We start from the raw sequence: 24805 nt of genomic DNA, 5'->3' as shown, positions 1-24805 counted from the left end.
CACTGGGACATTCTAAAAACTAAGTACGAGAGGGTATTGCCCACACCAAGATGCTATGAGACTATTACCATTTGAACTTAAAAAAAAAAAGGCTGACCCTTAATGTTCAACAGTATAGTTACTGATGTCATCTCTGGTACAGAAATCCTATCTATAGTCTCGAATCCTCATGAACCTATGAAGCCACCTCAATTCTTACTTGAAGCAAGCAGCCAAAATGTTTCTCTTAAAAACACAGCGCAGACTTCATTTGTCCCCCTTCCCTCCTGACTCACTGAGCTCTGGCTGCAACAACGACATAACCTTTCACAGAGCTTGGCCCCTCTTCTAGGTCTTTGCATTTGCTGAAGCTATTCCTTGAAATGCGCTACATACAGCACTCTCTCTCTTTCTTTTTTTTTTTTTTTCCTGTTTGCTTCTGTTTCTTCAGGTGTTACCTCCTCAGAAAGGCCCTTCCTGATTGTGCTCTGTAAGGTAGGCTTTCCTCCTCCCTACCCCCAACTTGAGCTATTCTCTCCCTCGCTCTAGTCCCTCGATGGCATTTAGCATACATATAATCCTTTATCTTTGCTTATGGTGTATCTTGTGTGCTACCATGTAAACTCATAAGCATGCAAGTCTAATCTGTCTCGTCCTCCACCGTATCACCGTGGCTAGAACCATACCAGCACATAATAGGCAGTCAGGAGACATTCATAAAATGTGTAAATGCAGAATTTACCCACTGCAAAGTGCTTTCATCTACATTCCCATATTTCCCCTTGCCTATGAAACAGGCAGGGTGACTAAGATTTTTCTCATTTGAATTACCTGCCCAAGGTCAAAGCTTGTAAATGACAAAGCCAAACCTTACATCTGGGGTTTCTGACTCATGATTCCCTAATACCCCCACTGCTCAAGAGCGTCCACAAATTTGGACGTGGAAGGGTTGAAAATAGAGCCATTTTTCTAAGCTTTAGCAATAGGGGAAGGGAAAAGAAAGATCTGCTTTTCTGCAGGGAGGAGGTAGGAGAGACAGGGAGGGGGGAATGGTGTGATATTATCTTGCCCTCCCTAGCTGCAAATTAGTAAGTGCATTTCATCTGAATGAAATGCAGCTACCTCTGGGATGGAGGCTTATGAAACCTCTCATCACCAAGTCACAGTGCGGAACACTTGGCTAATTGAAACAGCAAGTGAAATTTTAGGTAGGTCAGATGCAATTACCCAAATTGGAAAGTGATACCAGGGTTCACACCCATTGGGCCACACGCAGCAGCCTGGGATCTAAGTCACACACATACCTCCCCACATGCATACCCCCAAACTAGAGTCATCTACGCACCTTCCTATGGCATGGGGTTCCAAGTCTCCCAGACATGCAGACTCATTAACTAGGGAAAAGGGGGAAGATACAGGTACGACAGGGGAAGAAGAGAAAAGAAGAGCATCTCAGGAGAGGGGGTCAAGGAAGCTGAAGAGGAAGGGGAAGGAAGAAGAGGAAGCAGAAGGAAGAGAATATTGGGAAGGAGGACTGCGGAAGAGCTGGAGAAAGGGAAGGAAGAATAAGCAGTGAAGAGAAATGTCACCCTACTGATTTCTGCTGTGATGCTCAAGTGGCCACATGCTGGCCCGAGGCAGCCCTTGAGAATTTCTGGGGTCAGGGTGTTTTTTCAGGCACTTGTCTGTTTCCATAGAGACCAAGAATTCCTGCTTCAGTTGTCATCTTCCAGGTTTCTCTGGTGTTTGAGCTTTCTTCCTGTTTCCCCATCAGCAGGCAAGGAAAGACCCAGAGCCTAGGGCTTGCCCTGTGAGAATGGCCTAAGAGCAGGCTGGCTACTTTACACCGTCCTGGCCTCCAGCCACAGCCCTGGACTCAGCCCAGTGCCGCAGAATTTCAGTTCTAGCATTTCCACTGATTACCTTACTCCTCCCCTAGGCGAACACAGACCCTGCTCCTGCCTCCCACCTCCTCCACAGCACTTCCCTGGAGATCTGCACAGCCTAACGGACAGTCCACCAAAAAGCTGAAAGCCTAGTGACACCTCGGGCCAATGGGACAGCATAGTCAGCGCTTTCGTTAGTATGCTCAAGGTGCATCTGTAGTATCAAAAACCAATGGTCACATTTTCCACTTCTGGCCAAGAATGAAAATACTACCTCCTGTCCTGCCACCAGCCTAGACACCTCTAGCATCCCCTGTACCTCCCACCCCACACCCAGTCGGCTGTCAATCTGTCCATTCGTTTATGCAAGGCTTTCCTCTTTCTTCCATAGTTTACAGCATTAACCTGGTTTGGGCTGTCATTACTTCTCAAGTAATGGACAATTTAATGGACGTTTATTTGCTCTCCTTGTCCACCCGGTACATGCTCTCTCCCTGCCAGGACACCCTCTCCCTCAATAAACCATGAATTTCTGTTTTCAACCAGCATCCCAGGTCAATCTGATACAGCCAGGACACAGATGGGATCCACCTTTTTTTTTTTTTTTTTTTTTTTTAAAGATTTTATTTATTTATCAGAGAGAGAGAAGGGGAGAGAGCGAGCACAGGCAGACAGAATGGCAGGCAGAGGCAGAGGGAGAAGCAGGCTCCCTGCTGAGCAAGGAGCCCGATGTGGGACTCGATCCCAGGACGCTGGGATCATGACCTGAGCCGAAGGCAGCTGCTTAACCAACTGAGCCACCCAGGCGTGGGATCCACCTTTTATACAGCTGCCAAATATCTCCAGGTTTCGCACATGACATTCTTCTCTTTGGAATTGCAGTAGGACCTTTAGGGGCCCTAGGTAGTTTTGCCTTCATGTGCTCATCCCCCCATTTTAAAAAATTATTTTTAACTGCATTGGTATGAAGATGAATTCCTTAATTCCTTACTGCTGTACTCATTTATTTTATTCTGGTTTTTAAAAGAAATTAAAATTAAAACATTTTTGTCGGCCTTAAAATTGCTGTGATGCCTAGGCACTGTGCCTATGGGTACGTCAGCCCTGCCTCGGCCCCTCTTCCAAATCTTCAGGACAATCCCACGGCGTACAGAATAAAGTCCAAGCTTCTCAACAGACTCACCCTGCTCTGGGTTCAATCTGCCCTCCCGGTGCCGTCCACTACAGCACTTCCAACCCATATGGGCTCCGGCTTCCTGGCCTAAATGCAAATCTCTCAACACACCTCGTATGAGGATGCCACTGCGCCTTAGCTCTCAGCCCAAAACAATTCTCCTTTCCTTCTCCACCTACTGACTCCCTGCTCAAACAGCACTTTCCACTGTGGTTTTCCCTCATCCCCCTGGTTAAAATTATGCCTCCTGCTTCCACACTTCATGGCACTGTATGTGGCTATTATTATACCCTTCATGCCCCCTGCCCCGTGCCAAATATACCCAGTTCGGAGATGCACTTCTTTCACACCACAACGTTTCTAAAATCGGGAAGAGGCTTATAACACATGTCAAACAAATCCACCAGTCACCAGGTAGAGTACGACACTTCAACGTGCCAACAATCATCTTCTGCAGGGGCAAACCCAACATGCATCACAAGTACTGGATCATCTGATTCCTTCCTTGGTGTGGTCATTTGCATTAACATCACACACAGCTGAATTTTAATTTTCATCCCTAGTGCCTTTTCAAATTATGCTTTGATGCATTATTGAAAGAAAAAAAAATATTTTGGATCCAGGCTATGGCCTGTGGCATGCCAGGTAAAGCAATTTTAAGAACTAGAAATTGCCAGATCTCTTGGCCCATGTCATGAAAATTTCCTAATTCCTTAGACCATGAAGGGCTTAGTACTCAGACATTAAGCTGCTCTTTCAAAAGCTTCTATGTAAATTTTAAGAGATGTTGTTTAAGTAGACAATAACTATAATTTACCTTTCTCCTGAGTTACAAGTTTTGTCAATAAGGAAATGTACAATTTAAACTCCAGGATTCTTTAATCCACTTCGAAATTAAAGGCTCTTTCCAAAGGGAGTTCAAAATGGTGAGTACAGGTTATAAATGGACACCATAATGCTTACATAAATTGCAGATGCCCAAAGGTGATACAAAGAGTTTTTAATATTAAACCTGAAAATAGCTAAGATTCCAACCTTGCAATACTAATGATGAAACACACAAATCTTCAGATAAAAGTATTCTATTGTCAGTTTGTTAAAAAAGAGTTGTATATATTTAGTGGGGTTTTTTTCTGCTCAAAAAATTATCTTGATGGTAAATCATATAATAGGTTGCATTTGGAGGGGGTTAAGAAGGCAGTTTTTTGGGAAGCTTATTATTTCTTTACATTTCCACATTAGAAAACTATTGGAGGTCTGAGACTATTTATTAATTATCTTTCTCTCCCCTCAAATGTCCTTGCTTATGAAAAATGCTCATTTTTGAGTTGGTCTATCTTTCTGCCAACAGTTTCATTTCTATCAAGTCTGGTCTCATTTCTATTAAAAATCTAGTTGAATGCTTATTTTATGGTTTGGATGGGTACATTTCATTATAAATGCCCTTTTAAAAAATTCAAAATCAGTACACGCTTTTTCATTCAATGAGTATTTATCAGGCTCCTAATAAATGCCAAGCAGTGACAAGAATACAAAGGCGAGGAACACACAGCCCTGCTCTGAACTTTACTTAGAGTCTGGAGGGAGAGGTAGGTCAGGCAATGTATCACAACCTAATGTGGTAAGAGCTAAGGCAGGGATATACAGGCTGGGGGAGGAGCATGGAGAATAGTCATCTCAAGCAGTCTACAGGAGTTTAGGAGCTGAAGAATGAGTAGTAGTAGATAACCTGGGAAAAGTGGCCATCTAGATGGCGACAGGAGCAGTTGGCCTAAACTGAGAGAACAATGTGTGCAAAAATGTAGAGATGGAGGTGGGGGAAGGGGACCTACCAGTGGAGACAGGGTAAGGAGTTATACTGCTTTATACTGCCAGTTATACTGGCTGTCTTGCAGAAGCCATCATGGGCTTCTGATGCCCAGTGAAGATAAAGAGACTTTATCCTGAGAACTCTGGGGACTCATTTTCACTGGTAAGATATTGCTCCATAAAGTTATAAAGTGGTACCAATTATATTGTTCTCTCAGTGTCATATAAGGATTTAATCAGTTTTATTCACTACTGCTTTTTCTGTCTTCTTCATTTTCTAGCATTTTAAAATTCTTTAGGTTATATTTAAGTCAAGAGAGACATCTTAGGGAGCATGGGTGGGTCAGTTGGTTAAGTATCAGCTTTCAGCTCTGGTCATGATCCTGGGGTGCTAGGATCAAGCCCCACATCAGGCTCTCTGCTCAGCAGGGAGTCTGCTTCTCTCTCTCCCCCCTGCCTGACACTCTGCCTACTTTGTGCTCTCTCTTTCTCTGTCAAATAAATAAATAAAATCTTAAAAGAGAGAGAGAGAGATCTTATTTACAAGATTCAAAATGGAAAACAACTACCTTCATTTCAGTTAACCCAAACACTCCTATTTCTCCTTACCACAGGGAAAGCAGCAAATATAAACATTCAACAGGAAATTCTTCACTTGCAAATTTATGGACATTTCTCTATGACACTTTACTCATGGTACTCTGGTACTCAAGGTACCTTGAGTACCAGAGTACCAGAGTAGTACCAGAGTACTACTACCAGAGTTCCAGAGTAGTACCAGAGTAGTACTAGAGTACCAGAGTACTCAAGGTACTCTGTGTAATCTCAGACAACTTGCTTAACCTCCCTGTGCCTGGTTTAATCAACTATAAGAAAAAATTAACTATCACCAAACTTCAAGAATTCTTATGAGGGTTAAATAGGATACCATACATACAGTGTTTAGCAAAATGGCCTGGATTGTAATCATTGCTACAATAAAAAAAGGTTAACAATTTTTATGCTTAAGCATTCCTGAACAATGTATATAAAGATACATGGTCACAACTTTCTATTTTATTATAATTTTAATCTTATGCATACACACATGTTATTTTATATATATTAAGTTTACATATACTTTCAATAGGGTTATCTCTGAGACAAAGAACCAGGGAAGGGGGAGGGTATATTATATTTTCCATTGTATTCTTTTCTGTAATCTTTAATTCTTTTTTAACAAGAGCATGAAAAACTATTAGGATAAAAATTTTATAATAAAAATTAATTTTAAAACCTTGTTAAATATATATAAATATTATATATCATTATATATCTATATTATTCATATATATCTCTAATACAGTGATATATCTATATATATCTAAATATACTTATATACTTATATATATATGATTTATGTGTATGAGATTATATATGTATTCATATACATGATATATGTATATGTATATATGTTTTACATATATGATATATATATTATATATATGCCTAGGAAAGAAGACAACTGAGCTAAGAGGAGAAACAGGATCCGTTCTCTAATTTTCAAAGGGTGGGCAAAGGATTAGATTTATCTTGTACCTAGAAAGCCGAAAGACCTAAATAAAAAGAAGGAACTTGGTGCTGATAAAAACAGTCCAAAGGTACAGCCTCAGAAGGCAGTGACAGTTCCATCGCACAAGGGGTATATCATAGGCTACACAGTCATCTTTCTGAGACTTTGTCCAAAAGTTCCCCCTTCCGGGGCCCCTGGGAGGCACAGTCAGTTAAGCCTCTGGGGATTCTCGGTTTCAGTTCCAGTTGCCATCTCAGGGTTGTGATCTTGGGGTCCTGATCCAAGGGTCAGAAGATGGAGTCTCAAAACAAGCTCCCTGCTGTGCTCAGCATGGCATCTGCTTGAGACTCTCCCTCTGCTCCTCCTCACCCCGTACTCTCACACTCTCTCTTCTCTGTCTAAAATAAATAAATCTTAAAAGAAAAAAAAAAAAAGACTCCCATTCTAAGTCTATGAAACCTGGCATTTTCCAAGCATTTGAACTTTGACAGAGATGCATCCTTAAGTGATTATCTAGAAACATTCAAATTTTAGCCTCACATTAAATTAGCAAATCAACATTGTCTTCAATCTGTAAAACCCTTAAATGGGCAGATATTCATAAGAAAGTAATATTAACATACATATGCTTATAATATTTCAATGAAGTATGAAGTTATCCAAATAAGTACTATATAACGAGAAAGCCTGATTCAAAATGTAGATGCTGTGTTTAAACACCACGTAGAATAGCATTTGTTAAAGGTAATTTTTGCTTTCAATCAGATTTATACTAAACAGTAAAGTATATTAGCATTCTTCACATTATCCTTACACTTTTAAATCCCATTCAAATCTGGAAACAGATTTTAATTGGGCTACTGTTTTATGGCTTGTCATTATGAATTTGGTAAGTAAAGCCTGAAGTTGGAACACTTCAGTGACTTAAGACTAGGAGTTTGTTTATGGATTCTACTTTTCATGGTAAGTGAAATGAACACAAATACGAGTTCCTGAGCTAATGAATTGGGATAGCTACAGTGCCATCTGAGAGATGAGAGGATGACCTTGGAATGACAATCTTTTCTAGAGAATAATTCAAATGAAGAGAATGTGAGTCAGGGCAGGCAGAGAGCTCTGGAAGGCACATCTGTCTTGGGGGCCACTCTGCAATCCACCACTTGAGAGTCTGTTGACTTAGAAAGTCATTAAACTTTTCTGAACATCTGTCACTCTTTCATCTAAAAACAGAGGGGAAATCCAAGGAAATGGATGATATTATGATATTATACCTACAGAGAAAGACAGTTCAGTTCAGTGGAGAAAAACTTAGACCTTAGAGTCAGAAAACTGAATCTAGCTGTCACTAAGTAGCTATTTTACCTTAAACAAGTCTCCTACCATCTCTAAGTAAGTTTCCTCATCTACTTGTAATGACACAGACAGCAAAATAAAGGAAAACTACAAATGTATTCTCAAGTTGTTGTAAATCTCAACCTAAAAGCTCTATTGTAAAAACAACTATTATGATTCTTCTTTTATAAATGGAGAACAGCCTTAAAATTTTTCTAGGTCTTACAGCTAGTAACAGTAGTACAGATGTTTGATATCAGGTCTCTAGGCACAGATATGCCCCTTATTCTGCCTAATAGACTTCTGGGGAAATGAAATAACTGTCCAATTGTACCACCTATTATAAATAGCTATACCAGTGTAAGGTATTGTTAGAACTAAGCTTTAAATCCTCTAGATTTATTTTTAAATCCTCTAGACATATTTTTTCCATTCATAAACATTTCTGTTAGACCAAAAGCCCCATGAACCACCTCTCCTAGCCAGCATGTCACAGTACAATGAGCGGAATAAATGGGCAGATCAGTGCTGCTTTAGAAAAGATCCATGAGCTTAATTAAATATCTTAAACAAATGGATACATTTACACTGCAGAAGGCCACTCTTTGATGATCTAGGAAGAAAGAACTATAATTAGACAAGATAGATATAGTTGCACTAGTCAATGAAACTTGCTACCCATTAAAAGAAACCCCACTCTCAGGGTGCAATTGTTTATCCAGACCAAACAAACAGCATCCTCCCAGACTCTGTTCTCAATTGCAAATATACATCAAAATAGTCATAAGATACATAGCTGCCATAACAAAGCCACAATATTGCCCTAACCAGGAGGAGGAATGGGGATGGGAAGAATCCCTGCAACCTCTTCATACAGGGTTAGTTTGATCAAGTTGAAGAATCAACTCCTAGCAATAATGTTTTAGATATAACCATATTCTTAATAATGTTTTCCCATTACAACAATTTATCAATTTACTTCATTCTTCTTCTCTAAACCTATTGAAAAAGTCTGATTTGGTTAGAAAAAAAAAAAAAAAAAAAAAGACAATCCTCAAAAATCCAGGACTCACTATAGGCTGCTGTGTGTTCGAGTTATTGCTCCTATTAAATGACAGCCCCCTAAAGACTAGAAGTGTCTCGCCTTCACTATTATATTCCTCCACAGTGCTTAACACAGTGCCTGGCATATAAGGGACTCAAGAAATAGGTGTTGAAAATATTCTCAGATGTAACATTAAAAACAAATTCAAATTCTTAAAATAAGAATCCCTATGAGAAGTGAAAATGTACAAAATTTCATTTCTTGAAAGTGGGGCTCCTCCCTACTCATTTGGAAATCGTTCATTCCATTTTAGTTCACTGTATACATGTCCACTAAGTTCCAGAAAGGATTATGATGGCATCATTTGGAATGCATGAATCTTTTTCTTTAAGACTTAAAGGAGATAGCATTCAGTCAAAGGATGTTTTGTACTTTATCACAGATTTAAGAAAATCGTAAATCAAATACCCATGTACAACATCAATACCAAAGCTGTTAGAATCATCAGTCCTTCAGGTAATTTTAGTTTTAATTTAAAATGGTCCTGAGAAAACATTCTACCAAAACCTTAACTTCAATAAGCTCTAGTATGGGTAAAATACGTTTTCAGGTGAAGACACTTGAAAACATCTGTAAACAATATTTTACCCCACTTATGGGATAAGAAAATAGAAAAATGATAGTCCAGGGAGAGCCATTACACGATTAAAAGAAATAAGCATTTATTGGCAAAGTGCAAGAATTAAATTCAGTTTGTTTTTATTACTTCTCAAACAACCCAACATGAATCTTTCCTCTGAAGTCCTCAGTTGCTCAGTATATTAAAGTTACCAATGTAGAACAAACCACTAACCACTTCAATTATAAATTATCTTTGCGTAAACAATCCTCTGATCCTGATTCCTTGAAAAGGTGAGCAAACAGCTATAATACTCCTGGTCCAACATACATATATTAAAATATTAAGTGACTATTTTGCTATGGAAATCAAAAGAAAGCTAAAAGAGCTTTATAAAAAGAAAAAGGGAAAAAAAAAGGTTGCAAGCCCAGATACAAAGTTTAGAGGCATTTTCATTTTCCTTACATGTAACGTTTATGAAGTTATTAGTACACTCAATGCAAAAAGATAAAGATAAACAAGATCAAAGCCAATAACAGATGAAATAAATTTCTTCGTACAAATCATAAAAGCTGAGTAAAAGAGCCCTAGATAAAAGCTGGCTAAAGGCAAAAATTGCTTCAGAAAGGTAGCAGCATTAACCCCAGCAGACAGCCGGATTGACAAGAGGCACAGCTTTACAGGATTGCAAATAACATCAGCATTAAGAGAATAATAATTGGAATAAATACCGTGCCTCCGCAGGCAATCAACGCACTTGCTCCTTCACCTCTCCCCCTCATCCAGCTGGGTAATGAAAGCAGCTGCCTCTCTTTGCCCTCCTTCCCAGTGGCTCCTCGCGCCACCCGCTCCTTTCTCGCGTCCACCCCTTCCCTCCCCTTTCCCCTCCTCTCCCCGCCCCCAGCTGGTGTATTCAGCAGCCTAGCCAGATTAAGAGGCGCTCCTACAGTCGCTGGGCCTCAGGACTGATCTAACGTTTCCTAGCTCCTTGAACTAGAGAAATTAGAGACGCGACACCCTGGTGGTATTAGATGCCTTCGCTCCATCCCGGCCCCTCCCAGGCCAAGGTGGGGTGGGAGCCTCGGGCTAGTGGAGTGGGCAGCCTCTGGAGGACCCTGCAGAGTTCAGCTGGGCGCACCCCGCCGCCAGCGCTACCTGAGCTGTCCATGGTGCTGGCGCGGTCCTGAGACTGCTGGGCGGGACTCCGCGCGGCTGCCGCCGCCCCGGCATTCACTCTCTGCTTGCCGCCACCCGCGCCGCTCCCCGCACTTAAGTCCCGGTTACTGTCCACCAGCTGCAAGGATTCATAACCATCGTTGCTGGTCTTTTTCCGGTAGCTCCCGAGAAGACTCATGGGCAAGCCCAGAGAAGAGGGGTAAAATATCAACCTGGGAAACGAAGGGGGAGGTGGAAGGTGGAAAGGGCTAAAGGAGGAAATTTTAAAAATAGGGGGGAAAAAGGAAAAGAAAAAAAAAAAAAAAAACATCAAGTGTCCGACATGACGCAAAGAGGAGGGAAAGGGAACGGCCACCAGAGAGGAGCTTTGCGCGACGGGCGGCAAAGCCACCGCCCTGGGAAGAGAGCGGCTCTGGGCGCCCCGCGCGACCGAGGGAGAAAAAGAGGGCGCGGGCGGGAGGGCGAACGGGTGCGCGCGTCCTCGGTGCCGCCGCCGCCGAGCCGCCGGCCCTGCGGAGCTCCGGGCCCCCGGCCAGCCACCCTCTGGCTGGGGAGTGCCCGGAAGCAATCCTATAGGTGTCGCCGCGTCGCCCCCGCCGCGCAGCAGGGCAGCTCCAAGCGCGGCTGGCCCAAGGGGAGGGTAGAAAAGAGAGGGAGTGAGGGATGGGGAGATTCTCAAGGAGGGGGGCTGAGGGCGGTAAATGGGGCGTGGTGGGGGGGCGGGGACTACTACGACCCGGGTAGAGGGTGTTTTCGCGCGTGAGGTAAAGAAGAAAGAGGCTGGGCGTCTCTGCTTGGTAAGCTTTGGGGACGAGGGGGTCTCTTGGTAAAATCCAGACACGCCCATTTTGTATAACTTAGCCTATATTTGCTGGAAGATTCGGCTAGTCAAAGCCACCCCGAAGGTTACTGTCCTGGAGGACTGACTTGTAACTTAATTGAACAGAAAAAGAACACATGTTAAATGCCAGGCTATGTGTATGCTAGGACAGAAAGGAACAGCAGTTTCTTTCAAACCGGAATGGGAATGATCCCTAAGTGAGATATCAAAGAGCTGGCTATTCTAAGTAGGAGACAGGGTCCATTCCACCTAGTGAGTAGCTGTGACTGTTTCAGTAACTATTTGTTGAACGAATAACTGGGGCGGGGGGGGGGGGGGTGGGGAGCGAGGAAGAGGTCGAATCAGGTGCAATTTCAGTTCTGACATCATTTACCTTGGGACCTGGAGAAAGGACTATACCACTCAGTTGGCTTGAGGGGATGGTTAGGAAGACAAGGATTTTCCTTCCATTCTCTAGGCCCTCCCCCCTTTTTTTCATAATTTTGAGGAAACAAAGAAAACAGTCGCTCATTATCAGAGGAGAATTAATCACGAAGTTAATCGAGCTGAAGGGTCAGAGCCCCTTTCTTGTAGAAGCCCCTTTCAAGGCTGTGTACCTAATTTCATATTCATGATTTTGCATTCTTATTCTTAAAGAGAAACCCAACATAATATATTTCAACATTTGCAAAACCTGGACATAACTCTAAGTTTCAAAATGCAATTACCAAATGTTTGTTTTCACTTGAAATAATAAGACTACAGAAGTATCCCTCTTTTTATCATTTCAAGTGAAATTCTGGTTTTGAAATGATCCTTTTCCCTATTGGAATTTGGAATGATTAAGTGAGGAGATTTTCAAGTCATCTGGCGGAGTATTATCACCCATCAGCAAGAAACAAGTGCACATATGTAAAATTTGCTTAAGCTCATACACAAAGCCAGCTTTGCCTTCTTCTCACCTTTTGTGGCTTTCTCTTGATATTATTTTGATCACTTAAGAACATAAAATCAAACAACAGCATCTAGGAAGGTTGGGTCCCAATCATTTGAGACCCAGAGTTTTCCGGAAGCTCTAGCTCTGCAGAGATCTACGTAAAATAAGTTAATTGTATTGAGAGACATATGCCCGTTCAAGGATCACCTAAACACAAATTTTCATAGGAAGAGGTTGAATCAGTAGAGGCCAAGAATGCTGTAGATCTGTCCAGTCCCTCTGGGAAGACCTCAATTCCCTGACCAGTTGCTTTCCCAACTGCATTAACTGAAGAAGGTGTGATCTGACCCAAATCAAAAATCTCAATTAATGCTCATTTACAAGATCAAACAATTTGAGTGGCAGCAATTAAAATTGCAATTAAATTTTAAACACAAATTTTATATTTTCAATTTTCCAAATCTGTCAGACTGAGCAATTTTATGTACTTGGCTGAAGTAATACTCTGTAAAATCTAGTAAATATTTTCCAATAACATTTTAAATAATCCTTTTCTGCACTTTTCCTTCTCTTTTAATTCATTACTGAGGCATAGGAAGTAAATACCTAGTGTCCATCACATACCTTGGCAAATTCTAGATTTATAATCACTAGATTAAGAGAATTTAGAGATAACCATTTTTCAAAAGTGAAAATTATTATTTTCAAAAAGACAACTTTCAGTTATTTTTGTTCAAATGTTCTCAGAGTTGTAGGCATACTGCTTGAGGAAATTAAGATGAAACATACGCCTTTGTATTTTTGGATATCTCCTCATTTAGCAAATGTAAAGAAAAACATGAATGGGCTACAGAGACCATTTAATTTTTTTCTTTACACTTAGTTTAATATAAATAAAATTAATCAGAATAACTATTAATGACCTTACAAAGTTAAGGATATAAAGAACACATAAAGGCAGGAAAATGCAATAGCTAGATTAAAATACAACAGTCTAAAAACTGGTCTGGGGCTTAAATTGGAACATATACCAATGCAAATTGACATGCAAATTGCTTTTATTATCCTAAAGATCAAATTCATAAAAAGTTCACTTATCCATGAAGATCTTACTTTTCTGTTCTATAAAAGAGCATAATAAAAACACCATCATTTTATGGGTAAAGAATTACATTAATACCTAACACATATAGAGTAAGTACTTAACAAATATTCGCTATTATTACTATTATTGGGCTGACTTGGGCACCACTCTATCCTCAGTGCCCAACAGTCCTAGTTCTTCCCATGGGAGATGCTCAATAAAGGATAAATATTATTTATTCCAGAAATGTGTCTGTGTGATTCTGAATGAACACCTGTGCTTAAGGAAGGGCACTGGTAAAATCCAAGACGAACATTTACAGCTAAACTCTCCTGCTATTCCAAGATCAAGACTGCTCCATAATTTATCTCAAAAATACTACATCACAAACAGAGCAGAGCCAAAGGATTAGATGCCCTCGTTGGGGGAAAGCATTCTTTCCCTTTGCCTTTTCTATTGCTGACTTTAGTCACTTTTTTTTTTTTTTTAACTTCAGTCACTTTTATTAACTTGGTGAAGGTTATTCACACTGAGGAATGTTCAGGCTCTATTCCTACTCATCCCCTCCACCACAAAATACTCTCCTACCACAACAGATGTCAATATTTTTGTGGTGGCAGGTCAGAGATGATAAATATATGCCATGACCCATCTGGGATTATGATTTGTGCTTTTTTAATTTCTAGGAGCTATAACATATTGGTTAAAACTAAGGTTCTGGAACCGTATTTCCTAGGATTGAACCCTATTTCCACAGACTCTTTTAGCTCTATGACCTTAGGCAAGTTACTTAACCTCTCTGCCTCACTTTTCTCCTTTGTAAAATGAGCATAGAAATAGTACCACTGGAATAAAGCTGTAGTGAGAATTAAATCAGTACATAACATACAGTAAGTGCTGGGGTGCCTGGGTGGCTCAGTGGGTTAAAGCCTCTGCCTTCAGCCCAGGCCCTGATCACAGGGTCCTGAGATCGAGCCCCGCATTGGGCTCTCTGCTCCGCAAGGAGCCTACTTTCTCCTCCCTCTCTGTGTACCTCTCTACCTACTTGTGATCTCTCTCTGTCAAATAAATAAAGTCTTTAAAAAAAAAATAGTAAGTGCTATATGCTATCACTATTGTTCTACTATTTTTATAAGGATAAGTTAATTTTTCTAAAAATGTAATTGCTTATCTTTATTTTAGGCTAAAATCTGCCCTACCTACTTAAGAAATTTATTATGATAATGTATAATAATATAAAAGCATTATGCATAATGTAGAGTGACTATTCTGCCATGACATTTTAGATATTTTCATCCATCTCTTTCCTATTAGATTTTAGACTCCTTGAGAACAGAAATCCATGTTTTGCTCATGTCTGTATCCTTCATGATACCCAAAAGAACACCTCACACTCATTAAAGATTGAATAAATGTCTACTGAATAAATAATAAAATGTATTAGTATCACCTAGTCTAGTGATTTTTTAAAAATGATTATGTTGTGGTCTACTATTAGATTAAAAAATAAACTTAGCAATTCATGACCATTATTTTAATAAAAACGAAATAGGTCAGGAAAACATCAGTTTTTGGCAAATGGTAAGATATTGTTTCCTGAACTAGTATTTTGTGTTTGTGTGGTGAAAGTATGTATGTGTTTCTCTTCAATAATGACATAAATGTATTTCTCACTACGAGTGCCAGTTTAAAACGTTTGAATGTCTGTATATAACAGAACCTTGAGTACTAAGGGGTTCCCAATTCCAAATGTCCTACACACTGTGACATCTGAATTCACTTGGATACATAACTGGACAACAAATTTCTGACTAACCAGACAGTAAATGAGAACAGAATTACTCTGTTCTTTCTGTTGCAAAATGCAAAAATTATTAGGTATGATCAGGTTTCTAAAATGCACTTCTTCGATTTTATGCTTTAATATAAATCAATGAATAGCACTGAAACTTTCCTTAGCAAGTTGCCTCAGGTACATAATTCAGATTATGTCCTTATTGAATACAAATCTGCAAATACAATGAATGTAAAGTAATCAAACTGGGGACCAAGAAGCCATATCTGGCCCCCAAATGTTTTGTCTGTCCTGTACTTTTTTCTTTTTAACTGTAAGCTTAAATGCCTCCACAGAAGGTACACAGACTCCAGCTTGAGTGTCAAGTTCACCACCACTTCCCCATATGAAATGCCCAGCCTGCCCCACTTGGTCTTTGTCAGTCAGCCCTTGCATGCATTTGAATTTGAGACCTCTAGTGTAGTGGCCCAAACTGGAGGAGTAACAACACCAAGACAAATGCCAAAAGCCGAATCTTTAGGTCACAGTCCAGAAGAAGGAACAATGGGCTGGAATCCTCTCCTGGCTCTATTATCAATCAGCAAAGTGTTCTTGATAATCATTCTCTCTTAGCAGTTAAATTGAAGGTGTTGAATTACAGCATTCTCTCTATTCTCAAATTTTCCTTTCTTTCTCAAAACTTTGGTTGTTGCTTCCTTCCTTCTCCAAAGGAAGCCCACAGGGAAAAACCATGACTTTTGAAGTATTCCAGTTCTAAGTCCCATTTAATCAAGGTTTTACTACAGAACACATGCTTAAATAGTGGCAGCTGTCAAGAGTTGCACATAGAGCAATACACAAGAGACAAGACAGAATATGCTGGAAAAACTGAGTGAGCTGATAATAGTTAGCAGACGAAACCTCAACTATTTCTATAATATTTCCTTAGAAATGAGCTTGTCTCTTCCTGACGCCTGATAAGAGTATTGGGTCTCCTACAAGCCAGGACAAACTTGCCAGGCAGGGTATATTTTTTAAGGTAACTCAGTACCCTAAAACCTGTGCCTCCTTGAATTTCTAACAGTAATAAAAACAACCATCATTAGTTATTTTCCATTTGCCAGGTACCTTTCCTGCCTTAACAGTCATCTTCCCAACAACCCTGCAAAGCCAGTTGGAAAAAAAAAAGTCCCTTTTTTTGAGGCACAGTTGGAGAGATTAAGTCTTGTCCAAGCTCACAGAGCTGGCTCTCAGTTATTATCCAAAATCCCATCTTTATGGGGTGCCTAGGTGTGTCAGTCGGTTAAGCATCTGCCTTAGGCTCAGGTTTAGGACCTCAGGGTCCTGGGATGGAGAGCAGTGGTGGGCTCCCTGCTCTCCCTCTCCCTCTGCCCCTCCCCACTGCTCGGCTCACGTTTGTGGGCATGCATGCTCTCTCTCACTCTCTCACTCTCACGCATGCACATCTCTCTCTAATGAATAAAAAAATTCTTTTAAAAGAATCCCAACTTTCTGATTATGCTTTGGCCACTGCACCAGCCTGAGAGGCCAATTCCAGAGGTCAAAGTGAACACTGACCTAAGCGTGGCTGGCGAAAAATAGTCTGGGGCACCTTCCAGGGTCACCCTTGCTTTACTCCCTACATGGCAGGTTCTGCTCATGGCAGGTTCTGCTCAATGAGACCCACCTGCCTGTGTGTTCCCAACAGGCAATCTTGTTCTGTAACTATCTGGCTTAGTGGACTTCTTATGTTGTGCCCCCTGAAAACTGGTACTTGGCCATTCTTTGACCTAGTTTTAATCACTAGAAGGACAAATAATCTTTATATTCATTAAAAGAAAGCCTCTAGCTTTGAAATAAACTTGGCCCTTGCTGTGTTTGGGCACATGTACATGTATAAATATGTGTGTATGCAGATTAAAAAAACATCAAGGTGTGGTGGAAAAACCACTAGCTTTGGATAAAAAATACGACTATGTTTGAGTTTTGGACCTGCCAGATGCAAGTATTCTATAATTTGTTTCCCACTCAGAGTCACATTCCCTTTCCATAAAGTTGAAGAGGTACTCATTCTCCCTCATAGAAAGAATCAAATAAAATAAGGTCCATGAAAGCATATAATAAACACTAAAGCCCTACTCAAAAGCTGTATTTCATCAAATCTAAAAAATCATCCATTTTGAGTCACAGTATTAAGAAAAATATACTACTGATGACCTACATGTGACATATTCTCAATTTTAAGATACTTAAAGACTGCCTAAATGTTAATTTAAAAAAAAAAATTGTTTTGGAATTGATGAAACAAATATTATTATTATTTGACTATCTGTTAACCTGAGCATATTATTTGTCTATTTTTAATTCAGGTATTTTGAGCAACTCTGGTAAGTAAAGACAACATTCATCATATATTTATTAGGCCTAGCATAGTGCCTGCCAGGTAAAAGGTGTTCTGTATCTGCTAATTGAATGAAAATGAGGGGGAAAAAAAAAGTTTCAGAGGTCATCTTTAGCTTACAGAAAAAAATCACCATGGGTTTCTTCAGTAAGCTCACTTAAAATGCTGTGTCATTTGCTAACATTCAACTTACTCTTGGCTTTTCAAGGACATGCTCATGGTTCAACAATGTTACACCTACATTACCATTTCGAGAGCAACCCATGGAAGCACCTGTCCTTTCATTTGTCATTCTACAAGGAAGGAAACCAGCTTCTCAAATGGACAGACTCTGACAAACTACCATAAACTGGACCTGTGCTCAATTAATCTCAATCTTGAGAATAATAAACTGACAAAATTCATGTGGTAATTCATTCCTCAAAGTCAGGTATAAATCAACATATAAGTGAAAGTTTCCCTCGATTTCCATGTTTCACCCTGAGCTCATTATATGATTTTATGTCCAAGATCCTTAAAATGTAGGTGCTTATTCTCTGTAACCCCTTTGTGCCTAAAGGTTAAGCCCTAGAAGGTGCGTCGATCCTATAAGATGGTGATAAGTAAGACAAGGACGACCTCAGAGGCAGGTGGAGTCAATTCTTGTGGTGCTGAGTCTCCATGGCGCCAGACCACTTTCACCAACTTGCCCACATCTCACTGAAAGGAAAGAACTTGCATTTCCTGAACACTTAATTAAGAGCCTGGGGGGTATTTTGTTTGTTGGTTTGTTCTGGGGGGGGGGGGGCTATTAACCTATTTACCCATTTAAACCTGAAAGGTCTTTTGAGAAAGATTACCATACCCATTGCATACCCACAGAAACCAGAGCTCTAAATGCAGCAGTGTGGACCAAGCAGTGATTGTCAGTGATCCTCAATATTCCTACCATCTGCTAAGCTAACAGAACCCTTGTTCTTTAGCTGGGCACATGGCCATATAGCATGACAAATCTACTTCTTAGTCATGTTTCATGTCTTGGACTTGCCACAAGCAAGTTTTCTATAATCTGCTAGGTATGTACATGACAGTAAGTTGTGGCATGATAATAATGCTTATTTTGTAAAATGATAATTTTATAATTTATAAGCATAATGATAATTATGCTTATTTTGTAAAATAAGCATAAATGATAAGTGCAATTTTTAGTATGCATCCTTGAAAGGGAAAATGGGTGGTATTCTCGTCTTCCATTCTTTTTGCCTTTCTTCTGTTTGGAATATGTAGCTTCAGCAGGTATCTTGGACCGTGAAGTAAACTTGAGGATGGAAGACTTTCATAATGAAGCAACAGAAGGAACCTGATTCCAGAGAATCATGACAACCCCGACTGATTATCTCCAGACTTCATAAAGACGAGAGAGAAACTATTTTGTTTTAAGCCACTGTTATTCTACTTGTGTCTATTATGTGCATCCAAACCTAAACCTAACCATTGGATTTGTTACTTATTTATCACAACATTTACTGGCAATTATATAAGGTCTGTGTGATCATAGACAAATTATATACATTCTTTATGCCCCAGTTTCCTCATCTATAAAACTGTAGCATCTAATTAATAGGGCAGCCATTAGAATCAAATGATATAAAGTGTGTAACAAGCTTACACAGATAATTGGCATACAGTGAGAATTCAGTGAATGTGACCTATTTTGTTTTTTCTTGTCACTGTCTTACACCTAACACATAGCTTAGTCTATTATGCCTATTATGGCTCCAAAGCCAGTGATTTCTCCAGCTTATCCTGGTATCCAGAAACTGCCTTCTTGGGCTGACTCAGGCCAGAGCTGCAGAGCTCTGCCTACGTCATCGATGAAATCCCTAGAAGAACTGCCCCTTCCTTGGAGTGTTATTCTCTTTCTTTGATCTGCCAACATAATCTCAGTGCAGTCTGGAACATGTTAAGCCCTTAAAATTGATACAGAACTCAAAGCAGGGGCCCCTGGGTGGCTCAGTTGGCTGAGCATCTGACTCTTGATTTCGGCTCAGGTCATGACCTCACGGTAATGAGACCAAACCCTGCATCGGGCTCTGGGCTGAATGTAGAGCCTAGTTGAGACTCTTACTCTGCCCCCCCCACACACCTCCCCAGCTCACACACACTCTCTCTAATCACTCTCTTTCTCTAAAAAAATAAATAAAAACAAATAGAAAAATTTTTAAAAAGAACTTGAAGCAAAATGTCAGTGCTTATGACACAGTAGCTCTGAGTCTATTTATTTCGGCATGACCAAGTGAAAGAGTCTGATTCTTTCTCCATTTGTGTTCAAGTAATAAGGAACTTGGGTAATAAGTCAGAACATCTTTGTTTTGTTATTTTTACTTTCTATTATGGAAAATTTCAAACATACACAAATTATGAAAATTACATAATGAAAATTATATAATGGATCCTTTTGAACCCATCATTCAACATCAACAATCACCAAGTCATGGCCAACCCTGTTTGGTATAAATCCCTAACTATCTTTTTAGCAAATTCCAGACTTTGTATCATTTCATCAACAAACATCTCAGAATGCAGCATTTTAATTTTTGGAACATAACATCAGATTTCACTCTATTGGAAGGGGACAAGGTGCCACTCCACATATGCTGAGAAATTAAAGTCATCCACCAGTTCCCTTTCAGGAGATTGTCACAGGAACCTGCATAACTTTTCTATTTCCTTTATTTCACACTGGAAATAATATATCCATTCAGCTTCCTATCCCCACTCTCAGTCACCTCCATCCCCACAAAACCCACCTCTTCAAGTACTGGTCATAATCTTAGGTAGGCCTTGCTACCTGAGAGAGCTGGAAATCAGTATGGAATTAAGTTTTTCCAGGATAGCAGAAATGTATGGACTATTAAAGTTGGAAGGAGCTATACAGGGTAGGCTATCCTTTTCCATTTAAAGATAAAGAATATTGAGACAGGGAAGTGAGCAAACTGATTCACTTCTGACTTTTCTAAAATGCAAATCCAATTATGTGACTCGGCTACTTAAAACCATTCGAGGGCTTCCCCCGGCCCTCAGTCTAAGGTATTTAACATAATGAACCTTTCACATTCTAAGATAAGCTACTTCCTTCTGGAGACTCAGCCCTTACCACTTCACCTTTGCCCGTCCTCTAAGTCTAGACATAAAGGTTCTTTACAACCCTGGTCTGGTCAACTCCTGCTTGCCCTTCAGATCCTTGCACAGGCAGCACTTTCATAAGGAAACCATCAAAGTTCTCAAAACCAAGTTAGATATGATTCCATGTTGTCCCACAGCACATTGTACATCTTCTAACATAGCACTTAAAACACACTACATTGAAATTTCCTGTTAGATGTAGGATTTCCCACATCACATTATAAGCTTCGTGAAGGCATGGCCATGTGTGGTCTAACTTCACTCCTGAAACAATGCAGACACCAGATATATACTTGTTAAATAGATGAATGACCAATGCCATGGGGAAGAGTCCATGAAAGACATAAGAGAAAGTTGCTCTGTATACTGCCTAGCGCCCAGTGAAGGTTAGTCATTGCATTTCTTATTCATCAGGCCTCAGAACTACACATAAAGGACTGGCTGGCATTCTGGCCAATCAGAGCTCTTAGCAGTCCATCACTCTTAGTAAAATTCAGCCAAAAAAGCTGTCCCTTACTAATGATTTCCTATGTAAATTAAATGATTTCTAATGGATTGTCAAAAATGCAGATTTACAGCACTTCGAAATCATTTTTGTTTGAAATTTACTTTTTGACCTGACGAAGAGATTCACAAACTCCAGATCATTTTTCTGAAAGATTTACAAGTCATCATTTTTAAAGAATATTTCCTTTAGGCCAGATCTTATTTATGAATAACAGAAGATGCCTCTTGATCTTTGCCTCGGAAAACACTATGCCCATATTGTATAGACTACAGGAAATCATGTGTTGGTGAAAAGGAGATGGGAAAGTTCTCAAAACAAAGTATATGATCGGTTGCACAACTCTGAACCTACCGAAGACCACAGAATGATACACTTTAAATGGGTAGAACTGTACAGTACGTAAATTAGGTCTCAATAAAGCTGTTCCCCCCCCCCAAATTATGAGGAATGTTATGTTATTAATAGGATATGATTAATTTAAATAATAATATAATGCCTAATATGTATTAATATAATTGACATAACAGCTAACATTTATTAATATAAATATAAAGCTAATTATTTGTTAGTATGGTAAATATAGTAGCTAATATTTACTGAGTACCAAGTATGTGATAGCTACCCCAAAAAAGTATATAATCAGCAATTACGAAAGCACAGGATGCCTGGGTAGCATGCAGGTCATGATCCTAGGGTCTTGGGATTGAGCCCCACATTGGGCTCCCTGCTCAGCAACAGCCTGTTTTCTCCCTCTCCCTCTGCTGCTCTCTCATGCTTGCTCTCCCACTCTCTTTCTCTCTCAAGTAAATAAATAAAATCTTTTTAAAAAAAATTACAAAAGCAAAATGCCCAAGTGGTGGTAAATATGTTTTAAACTCGTTACTACAAAGATAATTATTGCAGAGCTTTTTATGACCTTTAAAGCTTTGGACACAAGATTGGAGAGCACAGTAGTACTGGTTTTCAATTCAAGAAAGATTTACATGTTACTGTGGGCTTCATTACCCTTATTCCTTATTCCTTATCCTTATTCTAGTTTCCTCTCCCTTATTACTATCACAGATTTCAGTGGAAAGCAATTTGGTAGGGGAGAAAATAGCAAACACTGAATTCAGTAAAACTTCAGTCAACACAACCCAATTTTCTCAAATTCTGTCAGTGTAATGGTTATGAAATGGGCTTTGGTGATAGACAGATCTGGGCTTTCAGCCTGGATGTTTAAACTTAGACAAAATATGTAACTTCTTGGAGCCTTAGTTTCCTCATTTCTAAATTGAGCTACTACCCCCCACAGAATGGCTGTACTTATTAAATTAGTAACATAGGTCCAGTGAACACTTATGAACTCTTATGAACCAAGAGTAACACTCCCTTTTTCTAGGAAACCTTCCTCCTCTGGTGTTGGATTTAGAGCCATGGCTCCGGAGTGGCTATATGAAGCCAAGCTAAGTCAACATGGCCTCTCCACAGGACTTTTCAATTTAAAACTAGAGGGAATAATAGGTCAGAGACCTCCCTTAGAGCAAGGATGACAAGCAGGAGTAGTGGGAGCCACACTTTCTGCAACGTAGAGGGAGATAAGTGATCTGCAAGAACAATGTTGTCAAGGAGAGTGAAGTAAATTTGAGAGAAGAGAGAGAGACAGACAAGAGACAGAGACAGAACGTAGTGATTAAAGCCTAAGAATTCAGGAGGCCCAGATGCACCAAAGGAATCCCACCTAAGATAATAATAGCACAGTGCCTGCATCATTTTAACTCAGTTAGCAGTTACTGTTTGCTCACATGATTAGATTATCACTCCTCTATTTCCCTGCTCCACTTAGAGAAGAAAAATTAATATGCCTAAATAAAGCTTGCATTAGAAATTTAGTAAAATAATAAGCTTCATACTGTCACCTGGAATCCCTACCCATTCAAACCTTCTACACTTTCTGTAGCTATAGCTAACATTTATTCTTTACACTGCCTTCTACAGAGAACTTCCATGTAGTGTAACATTGCCCAATAGAAACATAATGCAAACCACAAATATGAGTCATACAGGTAACTTTGAAATCTCTAGTAGCGCATTTAAAAAAAAAAAAAAGAAACAAGTCAATTAATTTTAGTATATTTTATTTACTTTAATGAGCACAAAATATTGCCATTTCAACATATAGTCTACGGAAAAAAGTAATCAGTAAGTTACTTTTATTTTTTTTCATAGTCAGTCTTCAAAATCCAGTGTGCATTTTACACTTATCACACATCTCAATTTAGATGAGTCACATTTCAAGCACTCAAAGCGCTAGTAGCTACCGTATTAGTGCAGATATAAATTGTCTCAGTAAATCTCCGCAATAACCCTAAGAAGACTGAATGAAGCTTTTGTAATTATAGATGAGAAAACTGAAACTCAAAAAAATATTAAGCAATTTGTTCATACTCAAAAGCTAGACAACACAAAGCCCAGGCTTAAACCCTGGTCTTCGGCCTCCAAATTTCACGCTCACTATCACATTATGCTAACTGTACAGTAAGAACGGATGTTCAGCACGATCCTGAAATACAGCCAGATCAAATAAATTAATAATAATGTGGCTTCACCTATAAAATAAAAGGTTGGACAGGTGGACTTTAGGCACGGGTGCTATATTTATTGATCACTCAGGACACAGAGCCTGCCAATGGGACAGAGGAGCTCGAATGGGAACAATCCCAACTTCTCTGTATCTATTGATTCACAAACATAATGACTCTCTTACTATCACAAATGGAAGAGTTCCCTCCACTACACCTTCTTTTCTAACTAGCTATTACTTGGTCACAGAATCAAAATCAAGATCTTTACAAATAAAATTGTTCCCTGAAACAGTCTGTAACTGCCAACAATGTAACACTAACACCTAAACTGGTCCAGCAGAATGGTTTCTTGAAGCAATGGGCAGAAATGGAGAGCAAATAGTCTCATCTGCTGTCAGTGTCCCACCATTTACAAGAGAGAGACTGCCCTTTCCTAGACAGAGTTGACAGGGTAAGCTTTCAAGAGAAAAATGGGCATTGCTGATACATCTTAACCACAATAATTTTCTCTGGATCTTTTCATCACATAAAATGCATTGTTTTTTCTTTGCAGCAGCAGACTATAAATCCTGCAAATTAACAAGAAACTTGCTTTCTAATCAAGATAACTGTGAAAGCATTTAGCATAATCCTGAAACAGAGCAATTTACTATTGGTTTCCTATGCATCATAGATTAAACCACACTGTCAAGAAATACTTAATGCCTGGGAAATACCTATAATATAACATTAAGGGAAATTATCACAACACAAATCAGATTCTAGATATGAACCATGTTCTTTTTTTAAAAAGAAAGTCTATCTCTACATGCGCATAGACAAAACAATAGAAGGAAATATACCAATACAGTAACAATAATTATCTTTTGATAATAGTATCAAGACCGATTTAGAGGTGCCTGGGTGGCTCAGTGGGTTAAAGCCTCTGCCTTCCGCTCGGGTCATGATCTCAGGGTCCTGGTATCGAGCCCCGCATAGGG

At 39.6% G+C, this 24805-nt stretch overlaps 1 protein-coding gene across 4 annotated transcripts in view; it reads right to left on the bottom strand.

Moving 5' to 3' along the window:
• DNAJC6 (DnaJ heat shock protein family (Hsp40) member C6) overlaps window positions 1–24805 on the bottom strand; it is a 137983-nt gene that overhangs the window by 82150 nt on the left and 31028 nt on the right. The window contains exon 1 of one of the 4 annotated variants that reach the window (XM_004762945.3): window positions 10552–10849. The exons of 2 other annotated variants lie outside the window; for them this stretch is intronic. In XM_004762945.3, coding sequence (XP_004763002.1) covers window positions 10552–10750 — 199 coding nt within the window. In that variant the 5' untranslated portion in view covers window positions 10751–10849. Of the gene's footprint in view, window positions 1–10127; window positions 10195–10551; window positions 10850–24805 lie in introns of those variants that run through there. One more of the 4 variants, XM_004762948.3, reaches the window with a different exon arrangement.

Source organism: Mustela putorius, unplaced genomic scaffold (assembly GCF_011764305.1).
Source record: "Mustela putorius furo isolate JIRA1106 unplaced genomic scaffold, ASM1176430v1.1 tig00003853_pilon_pilon_pilon, whole genome shotgun sequence".
In the NCBI taxonomy this organism is placed as follows: domain Eukaryota; kingdom Metazoa; phylum Chordata; class Mammalia; order Carnivora; family Mustelidae; genus Mustela; species Mustela putorius.
The sequence above is the reverse complement of the archived record's forward strand: the minus strand, read 5'-3'. Positions and strand labels throughout refer to the sequence as shown.